The 26702-nt window shown below is 46.1% G+C and overlaps 2 protein-coding genes across 2 annotated transcripts in view; one reads left to right on the top strand and one right to left on the bottom strand.

Moving 5' to 3' along the window:
* The window catches only part of LOC144480736 (uncharacterized), a gene marked incomplete at its 5' end in the record, with an annotated part of 80539 nt that overhangs the window by 42269 nt on the left and 11568 nt on the right, over positions 1-26702 (bottom strand). The gene's annotated exons all lie outside the window — the stretch shown is intronic.
* On the top strand, positions 2942-22273 carry LOC144480661 (uncharacterized). The gene is made up of 5 exons (XM_078200259.1): positions 2942-3014; positions 3722-3826; positions 6493-7390; positions 12998-13052; positions 20065-22273. The coding sequence occupies exons 3-5, from the start codon at positions 6576-6578 to the stop codon at positions 21100-21102; spliced, it is 1908 nt and encodes a 635-aa protein (XP_078056385.1). The 5' UTR covers positions 2942-3014; positions 3722-3826; positions 6493-6575; the 3' UTR covers positions 21103-22273.

The raw sequence follows: 26702 nt of genomic DNA on the forward strand, positions 1-26702 counted from the left end.
GCCTCGGTTACTCACCTGCCATGGGTCTTGGTTTTTTTCCCTTGTTTATTATACATCATTTTTAAATTGTTGCTTCCTAAGAATCTAATTTAAAACCATGGATAAACTCAAACCACTTTTGGAAAATCTGTGACTCTCTGATCAAGAATCTTACTGACCACTGCATACCATTCTAGTCACCGTATTATTAAAAAATATCCAGGCACTGGAGAGGGCACAGAGAAGATTTTAATGATGAGATTTTAATGTAGAAGGCAGCTCACCACCACCTTCTCAAGGGCAATCAGGGATTAGCCATAAATGCTGGCCAAGCCAGCAATGCCCACATCCCATAAATGATTTTCAAAATGTGTGTTTTTTTATCAGGAAAGGATTGACAGGCTAGTTCTTCTTTCTTGAGAAATGAAGGCTGAGGGGTAACCTGAGCAGAGGTCCTCAAAATTATAAAGGATTTCGATACAGAAATAGTGTTTCCTCTTGAGGGGAAAAGCAAAAAGTAAAGTTTATTTATTAGTCACAAGTAGGCTTAGATTAACACTGCAATGAAGTTACTGGGAAACTGGAGACAATCAATATAAAACAGTCACTAAGAAATCCAATAGGAAATCCAGGATAAATTTCTCTACACAAAGAGTGGCGAGAATATGGAAATCACAACTACAGGGAGTGAAATTAACAGTACAGATGTCTTTCAGGGGAATCTCAACAAGTACTTATGAATGATTTTATAGTTCATTCAGGATTTATTTCAAAACGACTAAAAACAATAAAGTGACAGGAGATAATTTGCAGGGTGTGAGACTCTGTGTGTGAGGGTGTCTGTGAGTGTGTCTGTTGCTTTTCATTGGTGTCACAGAAACCTTCCTCTTTCTGAGCAGACAATCTGGCTCCTGAATGATGTGAATTGTACAACTCAGAGATTCTCCATTCAGAATGACCATGTGCTGTGTAAAACCTGACATCTCCACAACCAGACGCCACTTCTCCTGGAACAACGTGAAGTGACTACAATTTTCGAGATTGATTTCTTTGCTCTCAATATTTTCTCAGTTCATAAATTCCATCCTTACCCTTGAACACACCGATGGTCTCCACTTTAAATACTTCCCTCAGTCTTACCAACATATAGCAATTGGATTGCTGCTATTACAGGAATCCATTCTGAAATTCTGTAAATCTGACTGCCACCAAACACCAACCCATATCCCCATCTGAGTTCCAGATTTTAATGAGATTTCTCAAAACACAGGCAGCCTGGCAGCACAGTGGTTAGCATTGCTGCCTCACAGTGCCAGGAACCCGGGTTCAATTCATGCCTCAGCTGACTGTGTGGAGTCTGCACATTCTCCCTGTGTCTGTGTGGGTTTCCTCCGGGTGCTCTTGTTTCCTCTCACACTCCAAAACTGTGCAGATTAGATAGATTGGCCATGCTAAATTGGCCCTTAGTGTCGGGGATAAGCAGGATAACTACATGGGTTACAGGGATAGGGCTGGGGGTGAGATCGTTGTCGGTATAGGCTCAGTGACCTCCTTCTGCACTGTAGGGATTCTATACCGTCTGTCCTATCATTACATTGGATCCAATACTGTGTTCACTAACACACTGCAGCCTGACTTATATTTGGAATAAACACTGTTTGTTACATCCAGAGTAAGTAAATCAAGCCAATCCATGACGAAGGGTCATCCAGACTCGAAATGTTGGCTAGAATCTCTCTGTAAGTCTCACAAACTCCCCACCCTTCAGGAGAACAGTGACCACGACACCACACAACCCTGCCACAGCAACCTCTGCAAGACATGCCGGATCATCAACACGGATGCCATCATCTCACGTGAGAACACCATCTACCAGGTACACGGTACATACACTTGCAACTCAGCCAACGTTGTCTGCCTGATACGTTGCAGGAAAGGATGTCCTGAGGCACGGTACATTGGGGAGACTATGCAGACGAGACGACCACGGATGAATGAACAGCGCTCGACAATCACCAGGCAAGAGTGTTCTCTTCCTGTTGGGGAACACTTCAACGGTCACAGGCATTCGGCCTCTGATCTTCGGGTAAGCGTTCTCCAAGGCGGCCTTCACGACACACAACAACGCAGAGTCGCTGAACAGAGACTGACAGCCAAGTTCCGCACACATGAGGACGGCCTCAACCGGGATCTTGGGTTCATGTCACACTATCTGTAACCCCCACAACTTGCCTGGACTTGCAAAATCTCACTTACTGTCCTGGCTGGAGACAATACACATCTCTTTGACCTGTGCTTAATGCTCCCTCCACTCACGTTGTCTGTACCTTTAAGACTTGATTACCTGTAAAGACTTGCATTCCAACCATTATTTTGTAAATTGGGTTTGTATCTTTATATGCCCTGTTTGTGAACAGAACTCCCACTCACCTGATGAAGGGGCAGCGCTCCGAAAGCTTATGGCTTGTGCTACCAAATAAACCTGTTGGACTTTAACCTGGTGTTGTGAGACTTCTTACTGGGCTTACCCCAGTCGAACGCCAGCATCTCCACATCATGGAATCTCTCTCCACAGTTGCTTGTCAGACCTGCTGAGGTTTTGCAGCATTTTCTGTTTTGAAGTCAGTGCTTTGCTGTGTTGTCTCTGTGCTCCATCCCCACTCTGATTGTATTGGAGCCTGTGTGTGTCATTGTTACACTCAGAGTAAGTCAGTGCTTTGCTGTGTTGTCTCTGTGCTCCATCCCCACTCTGATTGTATTGGAGCCTGTGTGTCTCATTGTTACACTGAGACTCTGTCACTGTGATCATTGGACAAGCAGCAAGTTACTGTCACAATGCCCGGCTGATTGACTGCAACGCGGACCAATGGGAAAAGGAGGGGCGGGGTTGGAGGTCCGAGCGGGGAGGCTGGTCCTCCAACCAATAGGAGCGAATGAGGGCGGGGCCCGCTTTGACTGGAGCATGCGCAGTGTGGGTAATGGCGACGGAGAAGGGCTGTTTTTCCGGCTCGGAAATAAGTCAGAGGTGATTGACGGTACGTAGGGGGCGAGGGATCTCGCGGGTGGACGGAAACGCTGCGTAAGCAGGTTGTGTAAGCCGCGAACCTCGGTAAAGAGCTTCACGGACCCAGTTTGCACCGAGCGGTCCTGCAGCTCCTCAAGTTCGGGCCACGTTCACGGCCGCCATCTTTATTGGGGGCTGTATGCATGTGCAGCCGCCATCGTTTTAGGGGGCAAAGATGTCAATGAGTGGGAGGAGCTTGTTCCCCATTGTTCAGAATGGAGACAACTTGTCCATCAAACTGCATCAACCCTCTGAGTCCCAATGACTTATTGATGAGGCAGAGCGGTGGCAGAGAAGGAAAGAAAGGGAAATAGCTTTGACAAAGGGTCATCTGGACTCAACGTCAGCTCTTTTCTCTCCTTACAGATGCTGCCAGACCTGCAGAGATTTTCCAGCATTTCCTCTTTTGGAAAGGGAAATACATTCTGCTTTCCAGATCCCACAATATCATGGGATGTCTTTCCCATTGGCCCGAAGATCTGTGGGCTCAGTTCAGTCACATGAAGATCCATGGCAGAAACTCGCGACCCTGAGGAGACATCGTCGTCGAATCGAGGGACTGCTGACAATGACAAAGGGAAAAGTGCAGCAGGGAGCCTGAGTAGTTGTCCTGGACAACTTCTTATTGAATTTCATTTTTCGACTGACAGTGATGCCTTTTGTACATTTCATTTTCAGGTATTAGAAGAGGATTTGCAGACACAAATCTCAAATGAAACGTCACATCAAAAACTGACATTGTTACTCAACTCATCAGGACCTGGATGTAGTCATCATTTGAACGTAAGCATTGAGTTCCAAGTCATTACCCCTCATGGTGTAAAATTTCTTCCTCATATTGCCCTGTAGATTTTGCTCAAAATCTTAAATCTGTGCCCCTTAATTCTTTTGCAATCACAGAAATCCTCCAGTGCAGAAGGAGTACATTCGGCCCATTGAGTCTGCACCGACACCAATTCCACCCAGGCCCCATCCTTGCAACCCCACCTATTTACCCTGCTAATCCCTCTAACCTACGCATCCGGGGACACCAAGGGCCAATCAACTTAACCCACACATCTTTGGACTGTGGGAGGAAACCAGAGCACCCGGAGGAAACCCATGCAGACACAAGGAGAATGTGCAAACTCCACACAGACAGTGACCCAAGCCGGGAATCGAACCCCGGTCCCTGGAGCTGTGAAGCAGCAGTGCTAACCACTGTTAGTGGCACGGTGGCACAGTGGTTAGCACTATTACCTCGCAGCGCCAGGGACCCGGGTGCTCCGGTTTCCTCCCACAGTCTGAAAGACGTGCTGGTTAGGTGCATTGACCTGAACAGGTGCCGGAGTGTGGTGACTAGGGGAATTTAACTGTAACTTCACTGCATTGTTAATGTAAGCCTTACTTGTGAATAATAAATAAACTTCACTTTACTTGTACCACCGTGCCACCCAAATCAGCTGATAGGAACAGCTTTTCTTTAGCTACCTTCTCTTAGACCAATCATAAACTTGTACAGCTCTATCAGTCTCTTTTGCTCCAAGGACAATAACCCCAGTTTCTCCAGCCTAACATCGTAACTATAATCCCTCATCCCTGGAACCATTCTGGTAAATCTCCTCTGCACCCTGTCGAGGAGCCTCACATTCTCCATAATGTGTGGTGATCACTGCTTTGCACAGATCCAGATGTTCTGTGTTCCTGTCTGTGCAGTAGGAGGCCATTCGGCCCATCAAGTCTGCACTGACTCTCTGACAGAGCATCTTCCCCAGGCGCAACCCTCTGAACTGCACATATTTACCCCGCTAATCTGCCTAACCTGCAGATCTTGGGACATGGGGACAATTTTACCATGGCCACTCCACCTAACCTACACATCTTTGGAAACTAAGGGTCAGTTTAGCATGGCCAATCCCCCTAACCTGCACATCTTTGGACTGTGGGATTAAACCAGAGCACCTGGAGGAAACCCAGGCAGACTTGGTGACAATGTGCAAATTCCGCACAGACTGCCACCCAAGGCCAGAATCGAACCCGGGTCCCTGGCACTGTAAGATAGCAATGCTAACCACAGTACCATGCTCACATTGTGTGGTGACATCATCCCCGCTCTCTGGGGATTTCCTCAATGAGGAGATTTTTCTCTGTCTGTTGGGAGATTCTGTTAAAGTTGTGGTTTAGTTGCGGGACTGAATTTGCAGCCCTTCCACGAGTGGGATCTTCCATTCCAGCTGATGGTGACCGCCCGAGGCAGTTTCCCAGCAGCACGGCCAGCGATCAATGCAAAATGCCCATGGGGGAGGGGCGAAAACCCCAGCTGTGCATGTATTCAATCCCTTTCTATCGCCGCCTATCTATTGTCTGTCTCACACACACCTACTCTCTCCCTCTCACACTCTCTCTCCCTCACACAAACATTATCACACACTCTCACACATACCTTCCCTCTCACATACACCTTCCCTCTCACATACACCTTCCCTCTCTCACACACATTCCCTCTCTCTCACACCTTCCCTCTCACACACACCTTCCCTCACACACACACCTTCCCTCTCGTTCACACACTCTCCCCCTCACATACACACTCTCTCTCACACACACACACTCTCTCTCTCACACGCACTCTCCCCCTCTCTCACACGCACTCTCCCCCTCTCTCACACGCACTCTCCCCCTCTCTCACACGCACTCTCCCCCTCTCTCACACGCACTCTCCCCCTCTCTCACACGCACTCTCCCCCTCTCTCACACGCACTCTCCCCCTCTCTCACACGCACTCTCCCCCTCTCTCACACGCACTCTCCCCCTCTCTCACACGTACTCCCCCCTCTCTCACACTCACTCTCCCCCTCTCTCATATGCACTCTCTCCCTTTCTCACACGCACTTCCCCCTCTCTCACACGCACTCTCCCCCTCTCTCACACGCACTCTCCCCCTCTCTCACACGCACTCTCCCCCTCTCTCACACGCACTTTCCCGCTCTCTCACACGCACTTTCCCGCTCTCTCACACGCACTTTCCCGCTCTCTCACACGCACTCCCCCCTCTCTCACACGCACTCTCCCCCTCTCTCACACACACTCTCCCCCTCTCTCACACACACTCTCCCCCTCTCTCACATGCACTCTCCCCCTCTCTCACATGCACTTTCCCGCTCTCTCACACGCACTCTCCCGCTCTCTCACATGCACTCTCCCCCTCGCATGCGCACTCTCCCTCTCACACACGCGCTCTCCCTCAAACACAAACTCTCTCCCTCCCTCTTTGCTCCTCCCATAAAGGTGAACCAGTTGGGTTTTTATGACAATCCAGCAGTTTTCCATGGTCACCTTTTCCTTGTTCCGGCCCCACAAATGGCCAATCAACCTCAGATTGATTCATTCCGCTCAATTTCACAATCTGCCTTTGTGTTTTTGTGGGTTCTCTCTCACTCCCATTTTGCTGTTTTAAATCTATTTCACAGGATGTTAGAAGGAGAGGATTTGGAGTTGGGAAATTGAAACCAAACATCGCATCAGGATCTAAGACAGACAGATTTTATCGTAAATGGAATATCATCAGATTTTGAAGATGGAAGGAAAAAACACTGTTCACACTGGGGAGAAACCGTACACATGTTCTGTGTGTGGACGAGGCTTCAGTCGATCATCTGGCCTGTCAGAACATAAATGCCGTCGCAATGGGGAGAAACCATGGAAATGTGGGGACTGTGGGAAAGGGTTCGATTACCCATCCAAGTTGGAAATTCATCAACGAACTCACACTGGGGAGAGACCGTTCACCTGCTCCCAGTGTGGGAAGGGATTCACACACTCATACCACTTGCAGACACACCAACACATTCACACAGGTGAGAGGCCGTTCACTTGCTCCCAGTGTGGGAAGGGATTTGCTCACTCCTCCAATCTGCTGAGACACCAGCGAGTTCACACTGGGGAGAGACCATTCCAATGTTCAGACTGCAAGAAGTGTTATAAAAGTTCTGGGGAACTGATATCCCATCAACGCATTCACACTGATGAGAGACCCTTTAGGTGTTCTCACTGTGGGACTGGATTCAGACGATCATCTGACCTCACTGTACACCAACGAGTTCACACTGGTGAGAGACCTTTTAACTGCCCAGACTGTGGGAAGTGCTATAAAAGTTCTGGGGAACTACTGTCCCATCAACGTGTTCACACTGACGTGAGACCGTTCAGGTGCTCTCGGTGTGGGACTGGGTTCAGACGATCATTTGACCTTACTGTACACCTGCGAATTCACACTGGGGAGAAGCCATTCCCCTGCTCCGTGTGTGGAAAGGGATTCACTCAGTTATCCAACCTGCTAATGCACCAGCAAATTCACAAGAAATCTCAGTGATTGGATGTTGCTGTTAGTCACATCCTGGACTGAACCAGCTTCATTGAGGTCTGTTGCTGCTGATGTTCATAAACTCCAACCCAGTTATAAGGTGTGAGGAGCTCATGGAGTTTCTTTGTCACTAAGATTGAGACAATCTAATCAGCTGCTGCTTCTCTCCCTTCCTCGAGCTCACCGGATAAAACTGTCTCCAAATTTATTCATTCGTGGGACATGGGCGTCGCTGGCGGGCCGGCATTTATTGCCCATCCCTAGTTGCCCTTGAGAAGGTGGTGGTGAGCTGCCTCTTGAATCGCTGCAGTTCATGTTCTATAGGTTGACCCACAATGCTGTTAGGGAGGGAATTCCAGGATTTTGACCCAGTGACTGTGAAGTAACGGCGATAAATCTCCAAGTCAGGATGGTGAGTGGCTTGGAGGGGAACTTGCATGTGTTTGTGTTCCCATTTATCTGCTGCCCTTCTAGATGGAAGTGGTCGTGTGTTTGGAAGGTGCTGTCTAAGGATCTTTGGTGAATTGCTGCAGTGCATCTTGTAGATAGTACACACTGCTGCTACTGAGCATCGGTGGTGGACGGAGTGAATGTTTGTGGATGTGATGCCAACCAAGTGGCTGCTTTGCCCTGGATGGTGTCAAGCTTCTTGAGTGTTGTTGGAGCTGCGCCATCCAGGCAAGTGGGGAGTATTCCATCACACTCCTGACTTGTTCCTTGTAGATGGTGGGTAGGTTCTGGGGAGTCAGGAGGTGAGTTACTCGCCGCAGTATTCCAAGCTTCTGACCTGCTCTTGTAGCCACTGTGTTTATGTGGTGAGTCCAGTTGAGGTTTTGGTCAATGGTAACCCCAAGGATGTTGACAGTGGGGGATTCAGTGATGGTAACACCATTGAATGTCAAGGGGCGGTGGTTAGAGTGTCTCTTATTGGTGATGGTCATTGCCTGGCATTTGCTCATTTTTAAAAAACTGATGGAGTGTGAGAGTGGTAATTACAGCAGGAAACAGAGTGGCTGTGTGAATTTAAACTGAGAGTTTGATGTGTTAATGAGCCCAGCAAGACCTCAGACAGGTGCTTACCCAAAACAGTTTAGTAGGGGTGGGTACAGAACAGAAATAGATCTGAATGGGCTGTTAGTGATCAAAAAATAATAGATGCATGCTGTGCCACAAAGTTGTCACGAGTAAAGTATGATTAAAGTGAATTTACTTTCCTTTTAAATTATCGATGTTAAAGTAAAGAGATGATGTTGATCAATTCTGGGAGAGATTAGTTGTGAGGAAATTGGGTGCGAATAGAGAGATGAAAGGAAAGAACAGAGTTAATGGGAAACTGAAACCTATGAAGGGAGTTGTTTCAGGTCTCGGTCAACAGCAGTAATAGTTGGTTAACTCCCAGAAAGCAGTGTGAAGGAGGCCGGATTGGAAAAGACAACTGCTGGTTAACCTCAGAAGCAACACCAACAGGAGTAAAGGCACTGAGAGGTTAAAATAAAAAGTTACTGGATTTTTATAGATCTTAAAATCTAACGGCGTTGCTGGACAGATTGGTGAAGGTAGTTAAATTGAGATTGTTTGGAACTGTTTAAAGTATTGATGCTGTGTGAAGCCATTGTATTATTTTAAGTGTAATTCTATTTCATTTTGTGTTTTTTTTCCCCCTATTTCTTAATTATTATTTAGATTGCTATAAAACCATCATAAGAAGTTGGGACATTTCCAGATTTCACAACCTCTCCTCATACAATACACATTGTAAACTCAGATTTGTTGTTGTGTATTTGGGATATTGTTGTGTGTGGCATGGTCACGTGATCACTCTGTGACATCATCGGGTCTCTGCAGGCTGCCAGTAGTTGGGGAATTGAAGCCTGTCGAATGCACACCTAAAAATAAACCAGCCTCAATGCTGTTTTTATTCAATCTTGTGTGGACCTCTTGAATTGTCCCGATCTCTACATCCCCTCCAACCATAGACAGCACAACATTGAGCATAAACCATGCCCTTAACATTAAATAAACTCCAGCTCAGTTATAGGAGTTAATATTCGAGATAAAAGTCAAATAAATCAGCTTTGTATTCAACAAAGTGTATCAAGTCTTTTTAAATATCTCTATCACAAATTATTTCCTTTTAAAGGGACCTCCATCCTCACCTCCAACAAGTGTGAGGAACGCATGGCATATAAGGCAGCACAGTATTTAGCACTACTCCCTCAGTGCCAGGGACCCAGCTTTGATTCTGGCCTTGTGTGACCATGTGGAGGTTGCACGTTCTCCCTGTGTTTGCGTGGGTTTCCTCCGGGTTCTTGAGTTTCCTCCCACACTCCGAAGATGTGCAGGTTAGGTGAATTAGCCATGCTAAATTGCATCCAAGTGTCCAAAGATGTGTAGTTTGGGTGGATTAGCCATGGTAAATATGTGGGGTTACAGGGATGGCGTGGAGGGGAAGGCTTGGGTGGGATGCTTTTTCAGAGTCAGTGCAGACTCGATGGGCCAAAAGGCCTCTTTCTGCACTGTGCAGATTCGATGGTTCCTTGTGACTAAGATTGAGCCAATCCAATCAGCTGCCTTTGCTGCTTCCTTCCCTTCCACAGACCACCGGACCAAAGTGTCTGTGAAGTTCCTCCTTGTCTGAGCTCTATCTTTCTCCAGTTTTTCTCCTATCTTCTATCTTCCTCTGAGCTCATCTTGTCCATGAGACCTGCCTTCAACTCCCTGGACTCCATTCTCACAAAACTGCTGTCCATCCAACTTCCCCATGTTAGCTGACACTGTTCACAATTCTCTCCCATTTCTTACTGTTTCTCTCACTTTAAATGTACCGTCATCACCCATCCTAAAAAAAACACTAAACCCCACTATCTTTGCAAATTACTGCCCCATCTCCAACCTCCTTTTCCTTTCCAAAACCCCTGAACTCGGTGTCCCCCGAGGATCTGTCCTTGGCCCCTCCTATTTCCCACCTCACCCCCATCCCTCTCCATTCCTCCACCGTTACTAAATTATCAAACTGTTCATCCCACATTCAGTTCTGGATGAGTAGAAGTTTCCTCCAGTTAAAAATTGGAAAGACCAAAGCCACTGTCTTCAGCCATCACTAAAAATTCTGTTCCCTCACTACTCAGAGTAACGGGTCATCCAATTAAGACAGTGATGAGGAATTTCTTCTCAGAAGGTAGTGAATCTGTAGAATTATTTACCACAGAGGGCTGTACAGGTTGGCTCACTAAGTATGTTCAAGGCTGAGATCGATTTTTTTTTTCTTAATCAGTAAGGGAATCAAGGGTTATGGGGATAAGGCAAGAAAGTGGAGTTGTGGATAATCACAAGCGATCAGTCATGATTTCATTGAATGGCAGAGCAAACTTGATGGGTCAAATGGCCTCCTTCTGCTCCTACGTCTTACAGTCCATCTCTCTCCCTGGGAACTGTCTGAGGCTGAACCACACACTTCACAGTCTCAGTGTCAGATTTGACCCCAAGATGAGTTTCTGATCACATATCCACCCCATCACCAATACCAGATATTTCAATCTCCATAATGTCACCTGTCTTCACCCACCCCAGCTCATCTGCTGCTGAAACCCTCATCCATGCCCGTGTTACCTTTAGACTTGACAATTCCAATACATTTCTGACCAGCCCGTCACATTCATCCCACCCCCACACAGAAACGAAAGATTCACCCATTCCCCCTGAGCTCACTGACCTACCTCACCTTCAAGTCAAGTAATGCATCAATTTTAAATTTGCATCCTTGATTTCAAATTCTTCCATGACCTTATACCTCCCAATCTCAGTAATCTCCAGTTTCACTATTCTCTGAGATAGAACATAGAACATAGAAAGCCACAGCACAAACAGGCCCTTCGGCCCACAAGTTGCGCCGATCACATCCCCACCTCTAGGCCTATCTATAGCCCTCAATCCCATTAAATCCCATGTACTCATCCAGAAGTCTCTTAAAAGACCCCAACGAGTTTGCCTCCACCACCACCGACGTCAGCCGATTCCACTCACCCACCACCCTCTGAGTGAAAAACTTACCCCTGACATCTCCTCTGTACCTACCCCCCAGCACCTTAAACCTGTGTCCTCTCGTAGCAACCATTTCAGCCCTTGGAAATAGCCTCTGAGAGTCTACCCTATCCAGACCTCTCAACATCTTGTAAACCTCTATCAGGTCACCTCTCATCCTTCGTCTCTCCAGGGAGAAGAGACCAAGCTCCCTCAACCTATCCTCATAAGGCATGCCCCCCAATCCAGGCAACATCCTTGTAAATCTCCTCTGCACCCTTTCAATGGCTTCAACATCTTTCCTGTAATGAGGTGACCAGAACTGCGCGCAGTACTACTACTTCTGAGGCTTTATAAAGCACTGGTTAGGCCCCATTTGGAGTACTGTGAGCAATTTTGGGCCCCACACCTCAGGAAGGACATACTGGCACTGGAGCGGGTCCAGCGGAGATTCACACGGATGATCCCAGGAATGGTAGGCCTGACATACGATGAACGTCTGAGGATCGTGGGATTATATTCATTGGAGTTTAGGAGGTTGAGGGGAGATCTGATAGAAACTTACAAGATAATGAACGGCTTAGATAGGATGGACGTAGGGAAGTTGTTTCCATTAACAGGGGAGACTAGGACGCGGGGGCACAGCCTTAGAATAAAAGGGAGTCACTTTAGAACAGAGATGAGGAGAAATTTCTTCAGCCAGAGAGTGGTGGGTCTGTGGAATTCATTGCCACAGAGGGCTGTGGAGGCCGAGACGTTGAGCGTCTTCAAGACAGAAATTGATAAATTCTTGATTTCTCGAGGAATTAAGGGCTATGGGGAGAGAGCGGGTAAATGGAGTTGAAATCAACCATGATTGAATGGTGGAGTGGACTCGATGGGCCGAATGGCCTTACTTCCGCTCCTATGTCTTATGGTCTTATGGTCTTATGGTCAGATATCTGCTTCAACATCTTTCCTGTAATGAGGTGACCAGAACTGCGCGCAGTACTCCTACGTCAGATATCTGCACTCTTCTCATTCTGGCCTCTTGAGCATCCCTGATTTTAATACTCCATCATTAGTGGCAGGGCCTGGGTGTGAAACTGTGAAATTCTCTCACTAAATTGTCCATCTCTCCTGATTCAAGATCTGCCTCTCCAATCAGGCTTTTCCCATCTATCCTAATATTATGCTCTGTCACTCAGAATCCCTACAGTGCAGAAGAGGCCATTTGTCCTAAAGAGTCTGTACCGACATTCTGACAGAGAATCTTACCCAGGCCCTCTCCCCCACTTATACCTGTAACACATTTACCATTTCTAATCCATCTAACCTGCACAACTTGGGACACTAAGGGTCAATTTAGCGTGACCAATCCACCTAACCTGCACATCTTCAGACTGTGGGAGTAGATCGGAGCACCCGGAGGAAACCCATGCAGACATGGGGATAACGTGCAAACTCCAGACAGATAGTCACCCGAGGCCAAAATTGAAACCAGGGCCCTGGTGCTGCGAGGAAACAATGCAAACCACGAATGCTAATTTTTTCACTATGAAACTTCTCTGAAATAACTTGGGGTGCTTCCATCCCCACTATTTTCATTTTAGATCTATCAGTAATGGACTTGCTGCCGTCTGGGACAAAACTGTTTTCAGCAATAAGGTTCCGCTGTGATGTAATAGTCTCTATGACATCATTGCAGCAGGACTGGGTGACCTCATCAGAGTCCATTGTTTCTGAATGATCCACATCAATAACAACAGGAAATACTCATCAAGCTGAGCACATTATCTCGGCTGACACTCCAGTCTGACATTGAGGGACTGCTGCACTCTGACACACACTGTCCTTCACATGGATTCACTCAGTCATCTCATTTACTGATAGAACAGCACAGTTAGACTAGGGGGCCAACACTCAGACACTTCACATGTACAAAGGGATTTCCTTAGTTTTCCTCAGTGGCTAACACTCTGGTTTTAAGAGCTCAAAGCATTTGCTCCAATGCCAGCATTCTTATTGACAAGGAGCAGTTTAACTGTTGTGTCTATGGAGAAAACGTGCTGAGACCCCAATGCATTCACTTCTAACTGTAGATGTTTGTTCTGTTGTCAATCAGACCCAGGACCGAACTGTGGTGGAGAGCCTATGCTCATAGATTCAGAGAATTACAGGAGGCCATTCAGCCCATTAAGTCTCTGCTGACATCAATCCTACCCATGCACTATCCCCATAACTCCAACTATTCACCCTGCTAATCCCCCTGACACTAAGGGGCACTTTAGCATAGCCAATTAACCTAACCTGCACATCTTTGGACTGTGGGAGGAAACCCACACAGACACGGGGAGAACATGCAAAGTCCACAGAGACAGTGACCCGAGGCCGGAATTGAACTTGGTTCCCTGGCGCTGTGAGACAGCTGTGCTTGCAACTGTGCCATCCCAGTCCTTAGTTACTATATTACTCCTTAGTTCCACATGAATAGATTTAATACATTTGTTATTGTGGCCCAATGGTACCAATCATATTCAGATCGCAAAGCATATTTTCTATTTAACAAAACCAGTGTGAATGGCGGGGTGATTACCCAACATTCTCTGCGGGTGAGAATGTGCCCTATCCACATTACAGCACCGCCTTGCGCAAACGCGGTACCTGGCTCTGACTGGAGCATGCGCAGTCCGGACTGTGACTGGAGCTGCGAGGAGCCGGAAAGAAACAATGGAGTGAGGTTCAGTAATGGAGCCGCTGGGTGACCGGGGAGGGATAGAAGCAGCGGAGTGGGCTGGGAGGCTTCATAAATATCCCCTAGAGGCTTCAATCCAGAATAAAATGTTCCTGGTCCCGCTTCAGTTGGTACAGAATAGAGTCGGAGCTGAGCGGCTCCAGGCCCGGGTTAGCGGCCGCCATCGTGACAGGAACAATGTACAGAAGGGCGCATGCGCTGTGAGCCTGGACCAGTTTCCAACTCTCCCGGGTTGGACTGGAGTCTCCAGGAATTTTTTTATTCATTCAGGGAATGTGGGAGTCGCTGGTTGGACCAGTATTTATTGCCCATCCCTAATTGTCCTTCAACTGAGTGGCTTGCTAGACCATCTCACAGGGAATTTTAAGTGTCAACCACATAAAATCATAGAAACCCTACAGTGCAGAAAGAGGCCATTTGGCCCATCGAGTCTGCACCGACCACAATCGCACCCAGGCCCTACCCCCATATCCCTACATATTTACCCGCTAATCCCTCTAACCTATGCATCTCAGTGGTTTGGAGTCATATTTAGGCCAGATCAGATAAGGATGGGAGATTTGTTTCCCAATTCATCCAGGGAATGTGGCTGCCACTGGCTGGACCAGCATTTATTGCCCATCTTTATTTTCCCTTGAACGGAGTGCACTTCAGAGGGCATTTTAAGAGTCAACCAACCACATTGCTGGAGATCTGGAATCACATATAGACCTGACCAGGTCAGGCAGCAGATTTCCTTGGCTCAAGGACATTAGTGAACCAGTTGGCTTTTTACGACAATCGACAATGGTTTCATGGTCATCATTAGACTTTCAATTCCAGATATTTATTGAATTCAAATTTGACCATCTGCTGTAGTGGGATTCAAACCTCAGTCTCTAAAACATTCAGAACATTTAAAAATATATCTTTTGTTGTCATTTTCCTTTGAACATTTCTCTGCACCGATATAAAAATATTAAAAATGGATAAAAGTTGTTTGCCTGACTGTCAATCATTATGCTGTAAGGTAAGGAGTCTTTTTTGCTTTCCAATTGGCCCAGGAAGGCAGTGGGGAAGGATGTGTGGACTGATTAATGGAGGATGGGCACAATAGAAAAGACGTGGTAAAACTTCCAGGAAACATTTAATCACATTTGGCAACTCGGTGGAGAGAATGTTGTGAATTTCTATCCTGGACTGACTGTGATGGTTTCTGTAAATTTACAGAGTGCTGGAAGTGGAGAATTGACATATGGGAAACTCAAATCAAACATCACATTGTGATCTGATGGAGCCACGCAATACATCAGAACCTGAATATTAGCAGCCTCTGAATGTGGAAGGTAACAGTTTTGTCGATTGTGTCTGTGAGAGAAGATTTCGGGTTTCAGTGTGACTGGAAAGGCCCCGAGATTCACAACCCCTGGTTAGACCACATCTGGAGAACTGTGCTCAGTTCCGGGCAACAGGATATAACAGCCCTGGAGAGAGAGTGTAGAACAGATGGACCTGAGTGATATCTGAACTCCCAGGTTAAATTAGAAGATGAGATTACAAGAAAGTGTCATTCTGGTGCAGGGCCATTCAGCCCATTGGATCCATGCAAGGTGTCTACAGCAATCCAGTCAGTCCCATTCCTCTGCTCTATCCTCATATCTTTGCAGCTTTATTTCCCTGATAGATAATGTAGATAACTGATAGATAAGTAACTAGCTATCTCATAGAAGTGGAGATGCCGGCGTTGGACTGGGGTAAACACAGTAAGAAGTTTAACAGCACCAAGTTAAAGTCCAACAGGTTTATTTGGTAGCAAAAGCCACACAAGCTTTCGGAGCCCCAAGCCCCTTCTTCTGGTGAGTGGGAATTCTGTTCACAAACAGGGCATATAAAGACACAAACTCAATTTACAGAATAATGGTTGGAATGCGAATACTTACAACTAATCAAGTCTTTAAGATACAAACAATGTGAGTGGAGAGAGCATCAAAACAGGCTAAAGAGATGTGTATTGTCTCCAGTCAGGACAGCCACTTCAGCGGTCACGGGCATTCGGCCTCTGATATTCGGGTAAGCGTTCTCCAAGGCGGCCTTCACGACACACGACGGCGCAGAGTCGCTGAGCAGAAACTGATAGCCAAGTTCCGCACACATGAGGACGGCCTCAACTGGGATATTGGGTTCATGTCACACTATTTGTAATCCCCACAGCTTGCCTGGACCTGCAGAGTCTCACTGGCTGGCCTGTCTGGAGACAATACACATCTCTTTAGCCTGTCTTGATGCTCTCTCCACTCACATTGTTTGTATCTTAAAGACTTGATTAGCTGTAAGTATTCGCATTCCAACCATTATTCATGTAAATTGAGTCTGTGTCTTTATATGCCCTGTTTGTGAACAGAATTCCCACTCACCTGAAGAAGGGGCTTAAGGCTCCGAAAGCTTGTGTGGCTTTTGCTACCAAAGAAACCTGTTGGACTTTAACCTGGTGTTGTTAAACTTCTTACTATCTCATAGAAGACAGAGGGTGGTGGTGGATGGAAATTTTTCAGACTGGAGACCAGTTACCAGTGGTGTACCACAGGGATCAGTGCTGGGTCCTCTGCTATTTGTGATTTTTATCAATGACTTGGAGGAGGGGGCTGAAGGGTGGATCAGTAAATTTGCTGATGACACCAAGGTTGGTGGAGTAGTGGATGAGGTGGAGGGCTGTTGTAGGCTGCAAAGAGACATAGATAGGATGCAGAGCTGGGCTGAAAAATGGCAAATGGAGTTTAACCCTGATAAGTGCGAGGTGATTCATTTTGGTCGGACAAATTTGAATGCGGATTGCAGTGTCAACGGCAGGGTTCTGAGGAATGTGGAGGAACAGAGAGATCTTGGGGTTCATATCCACAGACCTCTGAAGGTTGCCACTCAAGTGGATAGAGCTGTGAAGAAGGCCTTTAGTGTGTTAGCGTTTATTAACAGGGGGTTTGAGTTTAAGAGCTGTGGGCTTATACTGCAACTGTACAGGACCTTGGTGAGACCTCGTTTGGAATATTGTGTGCAGTTCTGGTCACCTCACTATAAGAAGGATGTGGAAGCATTGGAAAGAGTGCAAAGGAGATTTACCAGGATGCTGCCTGGTTTGGAGGGTAGGTCTTATGAGGAAAGCTTGAGGGAGCTGGGGCTTTTCTCTTTAGAGCAGAGGGGGATGAGAGGCGACTTAATAGAGGTTTATAAGATGATGAGGGGGATAGATAGAGTGGACATTCAGAGACTATTTCCTCGGGTGGATGTAGCTGTTACTAGGGGGCATAACTATAAGGTTCATGATGGGAGATATAGGAGGGATGTCCGAGGTAGGTTCTTTACTCAGAGAGTGGTTGGGGTGTGGAATGGACTGCCTGCTGTGATAGTGGAGTCGGAGACTTTAGGAACTTTCAAGCGGTTATTGGATCGGCACATGGAGCACACCAGGATGATAGGGAGTGGGCGAGCTTGATCTTGGTTTCGGACAAAGCTCAGCACATCGAGGGCCGAAGGGCCTGTTCTGTGCTGTACTGTTCTATGTTCTATGTTTATCTTTCAAGCTTCAAGGAATACAGACCTCGACAATTTATTCTCTCTTGATCGGACAACCCTCTCATCCCAGGAATTAACCTGGTGAACCTCCAATCTTACTATATCCTTGTTTAAATAAGCGGATCAAAACTGTGTGCATTATTCCAGGTGAGACCTCACCAACACCCTGTGCAGTTGCCACAAAACCTCCCTGTTTTTAAACTCCAACCCCTTTGCGATGAAGGTCAAAATTCCATTTTCCTTCTTGCCTATTGTGGGACCTGTCTGCTAGCTTTTTGTGATTCATGTGCAAAACACCTCGATCCCTCTATACTTCAATCACCTGCAGTGCCTCTCCATTTAGATAATCTCCCTTTTGATTCTTCCGACTGAAATACATGACCTCACATTTCCCCACATTAAACTCCATTTGCCAGGTTTTCGTCACCCAATCTATCTATATCCCACTGCAGAATCAAAATATCCTCATCACAACATGTCCTTCCACCTATATTCATATCATTTGGAAACCTTACATTCTGTTCCTTCTCCAGGTCATTAATTGAATCATGAATTGCGGGCCAAGAACTGATCCCTGTGGTACTCCACTAGTTACATCTTTCCACTCTGAAAATGACCCATTTATTCCAACTCTCTGTTTTCTATGTGACGGCCAGTTTTCAATCCATGCTAACACACTTCCACCAATTCCATGGGCCTTTACTTTATGCACCAGCCTCTTATGTGGCACCTTGACAAATGCCTTTTGGAAATCATAGAATCCCTCGAGTGCAGAAGGAGGTCATTTGGCCCATCGAGCAGCTTGAACATCTTTCCCAGGCCCCATCCCCATAAGCCCACATTTTTTCCCCACTAGTCCCCCTAATCTAAATCTATTGGGACACAAAGGGATAATTTAGCATGGCCAATCAACCAAACCTGCACATCTTTGGACTATGGGAAGAAACTGGAGCACTCGGAGGAAACCCACACAGACACGGGGAGAATGTGCAGACTCCACACAGACGGTCACCCAAGGCTGGAATTGAACCCTTGTCCCTGGCGCTGTGCGGCAGCAGTGCTGACCACTGTGCCGCCCAATCTAAATACACTACATCTACAGATTACTCTCGATCTACACGACCCCTTGCATCCTCAAAGAATTTGAACAAATTTGTCAAACATGATTTATCTTTCATAAAACCACGTTGACTAGGTGTTAAATTCACTGGGGCAGCACGGGGCGGCTTGGTGGCACAGTGGTTGGCACTGCTGCCCCACAGTGCCATGGACTTGTGGAGTTTGCACATTCTCCCCATGCTTGCGTGGGTTTCCTCTGCGTGCTCCGATTTCCTACCTCATTCCAAAGAACTGAGGGTTAGGTTGATTGGCCATGATGAATCGCCCCTTAGTGTCGGCAGATTAGGAGGGTAAATACATGGGGTTGCAGGGATAGGACCTGGCTGGGATTGTTGTTGGTGCAGGCTCGATGGGCCAAATGGCGGCCTCCTGTAGATTCTATGATTCTATAAACAGGTCTATAGTTCACTGCCTTCTGCCTTTCTCCCTTTTTGAACAAAGGAGTCACATTGGCTGTTTTCTAATCTTCTAATATCCTCCTGGAATTTAGCGAGTTACAAAATACTTTAACCAAAGTGTCCACTATCTCTTCAGCCTCGTGTGCAGTTCATTGGGTCCTGGCGACTTGGCCGCCCTTAGCCGCTGAAGGGAAGGAAGGGAGTCCAGTCTGTACATTCCACACATTGTTAGTCCAGTCAGATAGACATAGATCTGTCTGGCAGCCTGCATGGAGATTTCCAGCTCTCTGTGTCCAGGACAGGAAGCAGTGAGCATGGATCTGTCAATCAGCCTCAATCAGTACCTTCAGGAGAATTGAGAGGGTGAATATTTGATACAGGAGAGTGAGAATGGAGGGAGAGTGTGTGGGATGGAGATTCACAGATTTTGGGGAATGAGAGAGAAATAATGTTTCAGAGAAAGTAGAATTGTCTATTCTGAATTTCTATCCTGTGCTGACACTGATGAATTTTGTAAACTCCTTTTACAGGATATGAGAAGGTGAGGATTTGCAGACAGAAATCTCAAACCAAACATCCCATCAACGTCTGACAGAGTCACTCAATTCATCGGGACGTGAATATCATCGGCCTTTAAATCCAGAGGGAGAAATGTTTCTCTCAGCTGTCTGTTTCAAGAGATTTTAAGCATCAGTGCAACTGAAAAAGCACCAAGACACACACACACCCGGGTGAGAGTGTTCCAATGCACTGAGTGTGGAAAGAGCTTTCACCAGTTACACAGCCTGAAAATACATCGCAGCATTCACAGCGGGGAGAGACTGTACCCGTGTTCTGTGTGAGATTTAACTGATTGTTTAACCTGGAGAGTCACAAGGACACCCGCACCATGGAGAAACCGTGGAAATGTGGGGACTGTGGGAAGGGATTCACGGTCCCATCTCGGCTGGAAGTTCATCAACGCAGTCACACTGGGGAGAGGCCGTTCACCTGCTCTGTGTGTGGGAAAGGATTCACTGACTTACCTAATCTGCAGAGACACCAGCGAGTTCACACTGGGGAGAGACTGTTCATCTGTTCTGACTGTGGGAAAGGATTCACTCAGTTATCCCACCTGCTGAGTCACAATTTCACTCACACCAATGAGAGACCCTTTAAATGCTCTGACTGTGGGAGTGGCTTCAAAAGCTCTGGTGAACTGGTGTCCCACCAGCGCATTCACACTGAGGAGAGACCATTCAGCTGCTCTCACTGCACAAAGAGATTTAGAACGTCATCCAACCTGCGGACACACCAGCGAGTTCACACCGGGGAGAAGCCATTTACCTGCTGTGTGTGTGGGATGGTGTTCACTCAGTTATCACACTTGCTAAGTCACAAAGTCACTCACACAAATGAGAGACACTTTAAATGCTCTGAGTGTGGGAGTGCCTTCAAACATGCTTCAGATCTGAGGGTCCACAAGCGCATTCACACCGGGGAGAGACCATTCAGCTGCTCTCACTGCACAAAGAGGTTTAGAACGTCATCACACTTGCAGGTTCACCAGCGAGTTCACACTGGGAAGAAACCATTTACCTGCTCTGTGTGCGGGAAGGGATTCAGTCAGTCATCTGCCCTGTCGACGCACACAGTCACTCACACCCAGGAGAGACCCTTTAAATGCTCTGAGTGTGGGAGTGACTTCAAAAGCTCTCAGGAACTGATGATCCACCAACGCATTCACACTGAGGAGAGACCGTTCAGCTGCTCTCACTGCTCAAAGAGATTTAGAACAGCATCCAACCTGCAAAGACATCAGCGAGTTCACACTGGGGAGAGACCATTCATCTGCTCTGTCTGTGGAAAGAGATTCACTGTTTCATCCTCCCTGCAGAGACACCAGCGAGTTCACAAGTGATTACAGGAGTTGGATTCTGCTGTTATTGTTTCTGCTCTCAATTATATCTCGGGCTGCAATTTATTCATCCTCAAAGTTGGTCACTGGGGAGGGTTGGAGGGTTTCTTTCTGCTGGACTGGCCGCTCTCATGACTTTGCTTCCAGTTGGCTGATGCTCTTTGAGCCTGGGAGAGCACATTTCCACTGAAATGATCCACAAAAGCTGATGAAGGACATTTATTTTTCTGGGATAGTAAATAGTCTATTCCCTCCACTACAGGTAGATCAAAAATAAATACAGAAAGAACTGGAAAAACACAGCAGGTCTGGCAGCATCTGTGGAGAGAGAAACAGAGATAATGTTTCACGTCCAATGTAACTCTACTCCAGAACTAAAGCGAGGGAGAAATGTGATGGGTTTGATGCTGGTGAGATAGGGGGGAGGGTCAGGTAGAACAAAAGGGAAAGTCAGGGATTGGTTAGAGGACGGGTGAAGATTAAATGACAAAAATATCCCGGAACAAAAGGCAACGGGAGAGGTAATGGTTGTTGTAAAGAAACAAGTAAGAAGTCTCACAACACCAGGTTAAAGTCCAACAGGTTTATTTGGTAGCAAATACCATTAGCTTTCGGAGCAATGCTCCTTCGTCAGATGGAGTGGAAATCTGCTCTCAAACAGGGCACAGTAAAGAAACAAAGCATTGGTCCAGAGTAAGTGTTAATTGCAGAATAAAGAACAGCTCTGTCTGGAAGCAAAAAAACATGAAAACAAGATGCAGACTGACACTCAGCAAAAAAACTATCAAAATGGAGGAGAGAGTTCAGGGTGTGAAGTTGTTGAACTCAATGTTGAGTCCAGAAGGCTGTAAAGTGCCTCATCGGAAGATGAGGGGCTGTTCGTCCAGCTTGTGTTGGGCTTCTCCGGAACATTGCAGCAGGCCGAGGACAGAAATGTGAGCGTGAGAACAAGGTGGTGAATTCTAATGGCAAGCAAGCGGAAGGTCAGGGTCATGCTTGTGGACTGAGCGGAGGTGTTCCACAAAGAGGGCAGGGAACAGGCTACAGATGAATTAAAGAGAAACCATTTGTGTCCAGAACATTGTGAACATTCTTTTACTCTGGTTGTCTTTGATCCTCAAGTCATTTTCTGTTTGTTTTTAACCAAGTTCTGTTTCATTAATAAACTTTCATCAGTAAAGGTGTTTGATTTTTCTGGACTTTTCCTGATGAGATTGATGCACTTTCGGGAAAGTGGGTGAGAGGGGTTGGCAGGCTCTTTAACAGAAAGTGAGTCCCTCTAAGGTAATTGGCAAAGGAGCCAGAGGGGGAGATGAGATTTTGTTTTATTTTTTGACGCAGCGAGTTGTTCTGATCTGCCTGAAAACAGATTCAATAGAATTTTTCCAAAGGGTAAAGACTTGAAAGGGAAGAATTTGCAGAGCTGTGGGGAAAGAGCAGAGCAGTTGGATGAATGAGAGAGTCCTTTCAAAGAGATAGGGATAGCCCAGGAAATTACCGACTGGTGAGTCTAACCTCAGTGGTTGGTAAGCTGATGGAGAAGATCCTGAGGGACAAGATTTATGAGCATTTAGAGAGGTTTAGTATGCTCAAGAATACTCAGCATGGCTTTGTCAAAGGCAGATCGTGCCTTATGAGCCTGGTGGAGTTCTTCGAAAACGTGACTAAATACATTGACGAAGGGAAAGCGGTAGATGTGGTTTATATGGATTTTAGCAAGGCATTCAATAAGGTCCCCCATGCAAGACTTCTAGAAAAAGTGAGAGGGCATGGGATCCAAGGGGCTGCTGCCCTGTGGATCCAGAACTAGCTTGCCCAAAGGAGGCAGAGTGTGTGTATAGATGGGTCTTTTTCTAATTGGAGGTCGGTCACCAGTGGTGTGCCCCAGGGATCTGTTCTGGGACCCTTGCTGTTTGTCATTTTCATAAATGACCTGGATGAAGAAGTGGAGGGATGGGTTGGTAAGTTTGCCGACGACACGAAGGTTGGTGGGGTTGTGGATAGTCTGGAGGGATGTCAGAAGTTACAGAGGGACATAGATAGGATGCAAGACTGGGCGGAGAAGTGGCAGATGGACTTCAACCCAGATAAATGCGTAGTGGTCCATTTTGGCAGGTCAAATGGGATGAAGGAGTACAATATAAAGGGAAAGACTCTTTGTACTGTTGAGGATCAGAAGGACCTTGGGGTCCAGGTCCATAGGATTCTGAAATCGGCCCTGCAGGTGGAGGAGGTGGTTAAGAAGGCGTATGGTGTGCTGGCCTTTATCAATCGAGGGATTGAGTTTCGGAGTCCGGGGATAATGGTGCAGTTATATAAGACCCTCGTCAGACCCCACTTGGAGTACTGTACTCAGTTCTGGTCGCCTCATTACAGGAAGGATGTGGAAAAGATTGAAAGGGTGCAGGGGAGATTAACAAGGATGTTGCCTGGATTGAGTGGCATGCCTTATGAGGATAGGCTGAGGGAGCGCGGTCTTTTCTCCTTGGAGAGACGTAGGTTGAGAGGTGACCTAATAGAGGTATATAAGATGTTGAGAGGCATAGATCGGGTGGACCCTCAGAGGATTTTTCCCAGGGTGGAAATGGCTGCTACGAGAGGACACAGGTTCAAGGTGCTGGGGGTAGGTACAGGGGAAATGTTAGGCGGAAGTTTTTCAAACAGAGGGTGGGGGGGGCGAGTGGAATCGGCTGCCGTCAGTGGTGGTGGAGGCAAACTCAATAGGGTCTTTTAAGAGACTCCTGGATGAGTACATGGGACTTAATAGGATGGAGGGTTATAGGCCGGCCTAAAAGGTAGGGATATGTTCAGCACAATTTGTGGGGCTGAAGGGCCTGTTTTGTGCTGTAGTTTTTCTATGTTTCTATGAGATAGCAGGGGCATGCTGGGTTGAATGGTCTCCTCCTGCAGCCTGTCAATCTCAGCCTCCTGCTTCTGTGCAGGTTAAAAGGGACAGATTTCAGTGCAGCCTCTTCCCTGTATATGTATTTAAAGAGATGGGTTTCTCTTTAGTTCTGAGTGACCGATATAACAATTGGTTGGAGGCCCATTTCCCACTCAGTCCTCCAGCACCTTCCTGTCTCTCTATTACTGTGACACCCAGGGCAGTTTCCCAACTGGGGCACAGGTCCCATTATTCTCAGCTAAATTCAGCCCTCAGCTCTGTCGCCTGGCTGTCATTGACACGAGCAATAGAGAGACAGAAAGGTGCCCCAGGCTCAAATGGGAAGTCGAAACTTGTGGCTTTAAATGAACTGCTTGGATTTCTGTGACAATCAATAATTTTGAAAAACTGAATTCAAAATCCAGTGAATAAATTAAAGAATCACATGACAAAACTTAAATTTTTCTGACTTTTAGTCTGGAAGCAACAATGATTAAACACTTTTTGTAGGGAACATAGTCCTTAAACTGTAAAATTGATTTTATCTTTTACTCTGAACACAATCAAATATCCTACTCAACGGTTATGTTTTACTCTGTCTTGGACACTCAATTATTCAAAACCAGTCCAAAGTAATTCTTCACTCCCCGAGGGTTTATTTCTATTGTTTTCCTTTTCCAGACTGGCAACCTTTAATCCCAGAACTGTCTTTCACAGTGATGGTTCCCCAGGGCATTTTCCCAATAACAAAAGCAAGGCGAATCTTCCAGCCTTGTTTCACAATTGTCAGGAATTTGTGACCAACATTGAATATAGGAGCAGAACTAGGCCATTTGGCCCTTTGAGTCTGCTCCACCACTTATTTGGATTATGGCTGATCTATTTGTCTTGCATTCCACATTCTGGTTCTACACCCGATACTTTTGAATCTCTTATCCAACAAGAATTGGTACAAAGGCAAAATTCTGCTGTTGCTGGAATCTGAAACAAAAACAGAAAATGCTGGACAATCTCAGCAAGTCTGACATCATCTGTAAAGAGAGAATAGAGACAACATTTTGAGTCAGGATGAATCTTTGTCAGAGCTGAAGACAAGGAAAATCGGACAAAATTTATCCTGTGAGGGTCAAGAATTGGGAAGCAATCGATTAAACCTCCTCTGAACCACTTTCAATGCATTTGTATCATTTCTTAAATAGGAGACAAAGCTGCACCCAGTTTTCAAGATGCAGTCTCAGCAACGCCCTGTACAACTGAAGCAGAACATCTTTACTTCGATGTTCAATTTCTCTCGTAATAAAGGATTGCATTCCATTTGAAAGAAGTTTAATTTATTTGTATTAAGATTTATGAGGGTTCTCTTGTTTACAATAACCTCCCCAATTGTAAATCACACCAAGTTCCAGTGACTTAACCATATGGCTAGACAGAACAATTTAAATGGTGAATTCAGAAAGTTAATTAACTATTAAAAATGTAACAAGTCAGAACGATAAAAGGTAAAGTATCGATTAACAGTTAATATAGAAAGCTTAACCTTAACAATTGAACGGACTTCTCTCCATCCCTCTCAGACCAGGACATGAAGTGACGGCTCCAAAAACATGAATAACTTGTAAAACCAGGAGCTCTCAACACCTCTCTGTCAACATATCTCCCTCCACCTCTCTCTACCAAGTTGACTTCTCAAGATTTATACTTTAAAAATGTCGAAAGCCCATCTTAGCCAATTCCCATAAATCTTCAATTATAAACTAAAATAGACATGAGTTTTCAGATGATTTGAAAAGAAATGAACTGTCTGCTGAAAGGGTTAACTTTTCTACAGAACCTGAAGGGATGGGGAGTGAGCAGAAAAAACTTGGCACACAATAATACCACTTTACACAAGTATAAAAATCAAAACAAACTAGATTGTAAACTTCAGCTCTTCATTTTTTTGTTATATTCCATAACCTATTTACTTTAACTTGATCAGTTTTTGTTAGGGATGGGTAACTTCTGTTCTTTACAAACTGCTTCACTCATTTTGTTGATTCTACATGGGCTCAGAGAATCAGAACCCAGTCTTTATCATCCTTATCCTTTTTCCCCTTTTGCCGCCACTCCCTCTGTTTTGCGGGAGGGTCGTGGGGTTTCCAATCAGAACTAATCATTTTATCTTAAAAGTTAAACACTGCGGATGCTGGAATCTGAAACAAGAACAGAAAATACTGGAAAAGCTCAGCAGGTCTGGCAGCATCTGTGGAGACAGAGTGGAGCCAATGTTTCAAGTATGGATGACCCTTCATAAGAGCTGTTATGAAATGTCTTCCAGACTCAAAACATTAGCTGTATTCTCTAATAATTTTATCAATAGGTTTCTTGTTCTTAGTTCCAAATGGCAGGTAAGAGACCTGTCCGGTCCCCACTCGAGCTCTGACTTTTTCACTGGCCATGCTTGGGTCGGATTGCAACCATTGGAATCTACTCTCAGAGATCTGCTTTTCAGTCCAGTGCTACTTGGAGTATACCGTCACTTCACCGACTATCAGGTCACAAGTCCCTCACAGTTCTTATCACAAATTTGGGATATAATAATTTAAACAATGCCTGAGAACGCTTTTTAACTTCTTAACCAACTATCTGCCACTGTTTGTTGATTGGTCAGACCTCCTGTTCACAGATTCGGGTATCTCAGCCACTGAACACCAGCCGATCCTGGAATAAGTTTAATTCT

Source organism: Mustelus asterias, chromosome 30 (genome assembly GCF_964213995.1).
Source record: "Mustelus asterias chromosome 30, sMusAst1.hap1.1, whole genome shotgun sequence".
NCBI lineage: Eukaryota > Metazoa > Chordata > Chondrichthyes > Carcharhiniformes > Triakidae > Mustelus > Mustelus asterias.

Coding starts and splice junctions, on each gene's coding strand:
- LOC144480661 (XM_078200259.1), top strand. CDS start 6,576: ATGGAATATCATCAGATTTTGAAGATGGAAGGAAAAAACACTGTTCAC. Junction 7,391..12,997: donor CAAATTCACAAGAAATCTCA/GTGATTGGATGT, acceptor TTTTCATTTTAG/ATCTATCAGTAATGGACTTG. Junction 13,053..20,064: donor AAACTGTTTTCAGCAATAAG/GTTCCGCTGTGA, acceptor TGATTGTTTAAC/CTGGAGAGTCACAAGGACAC.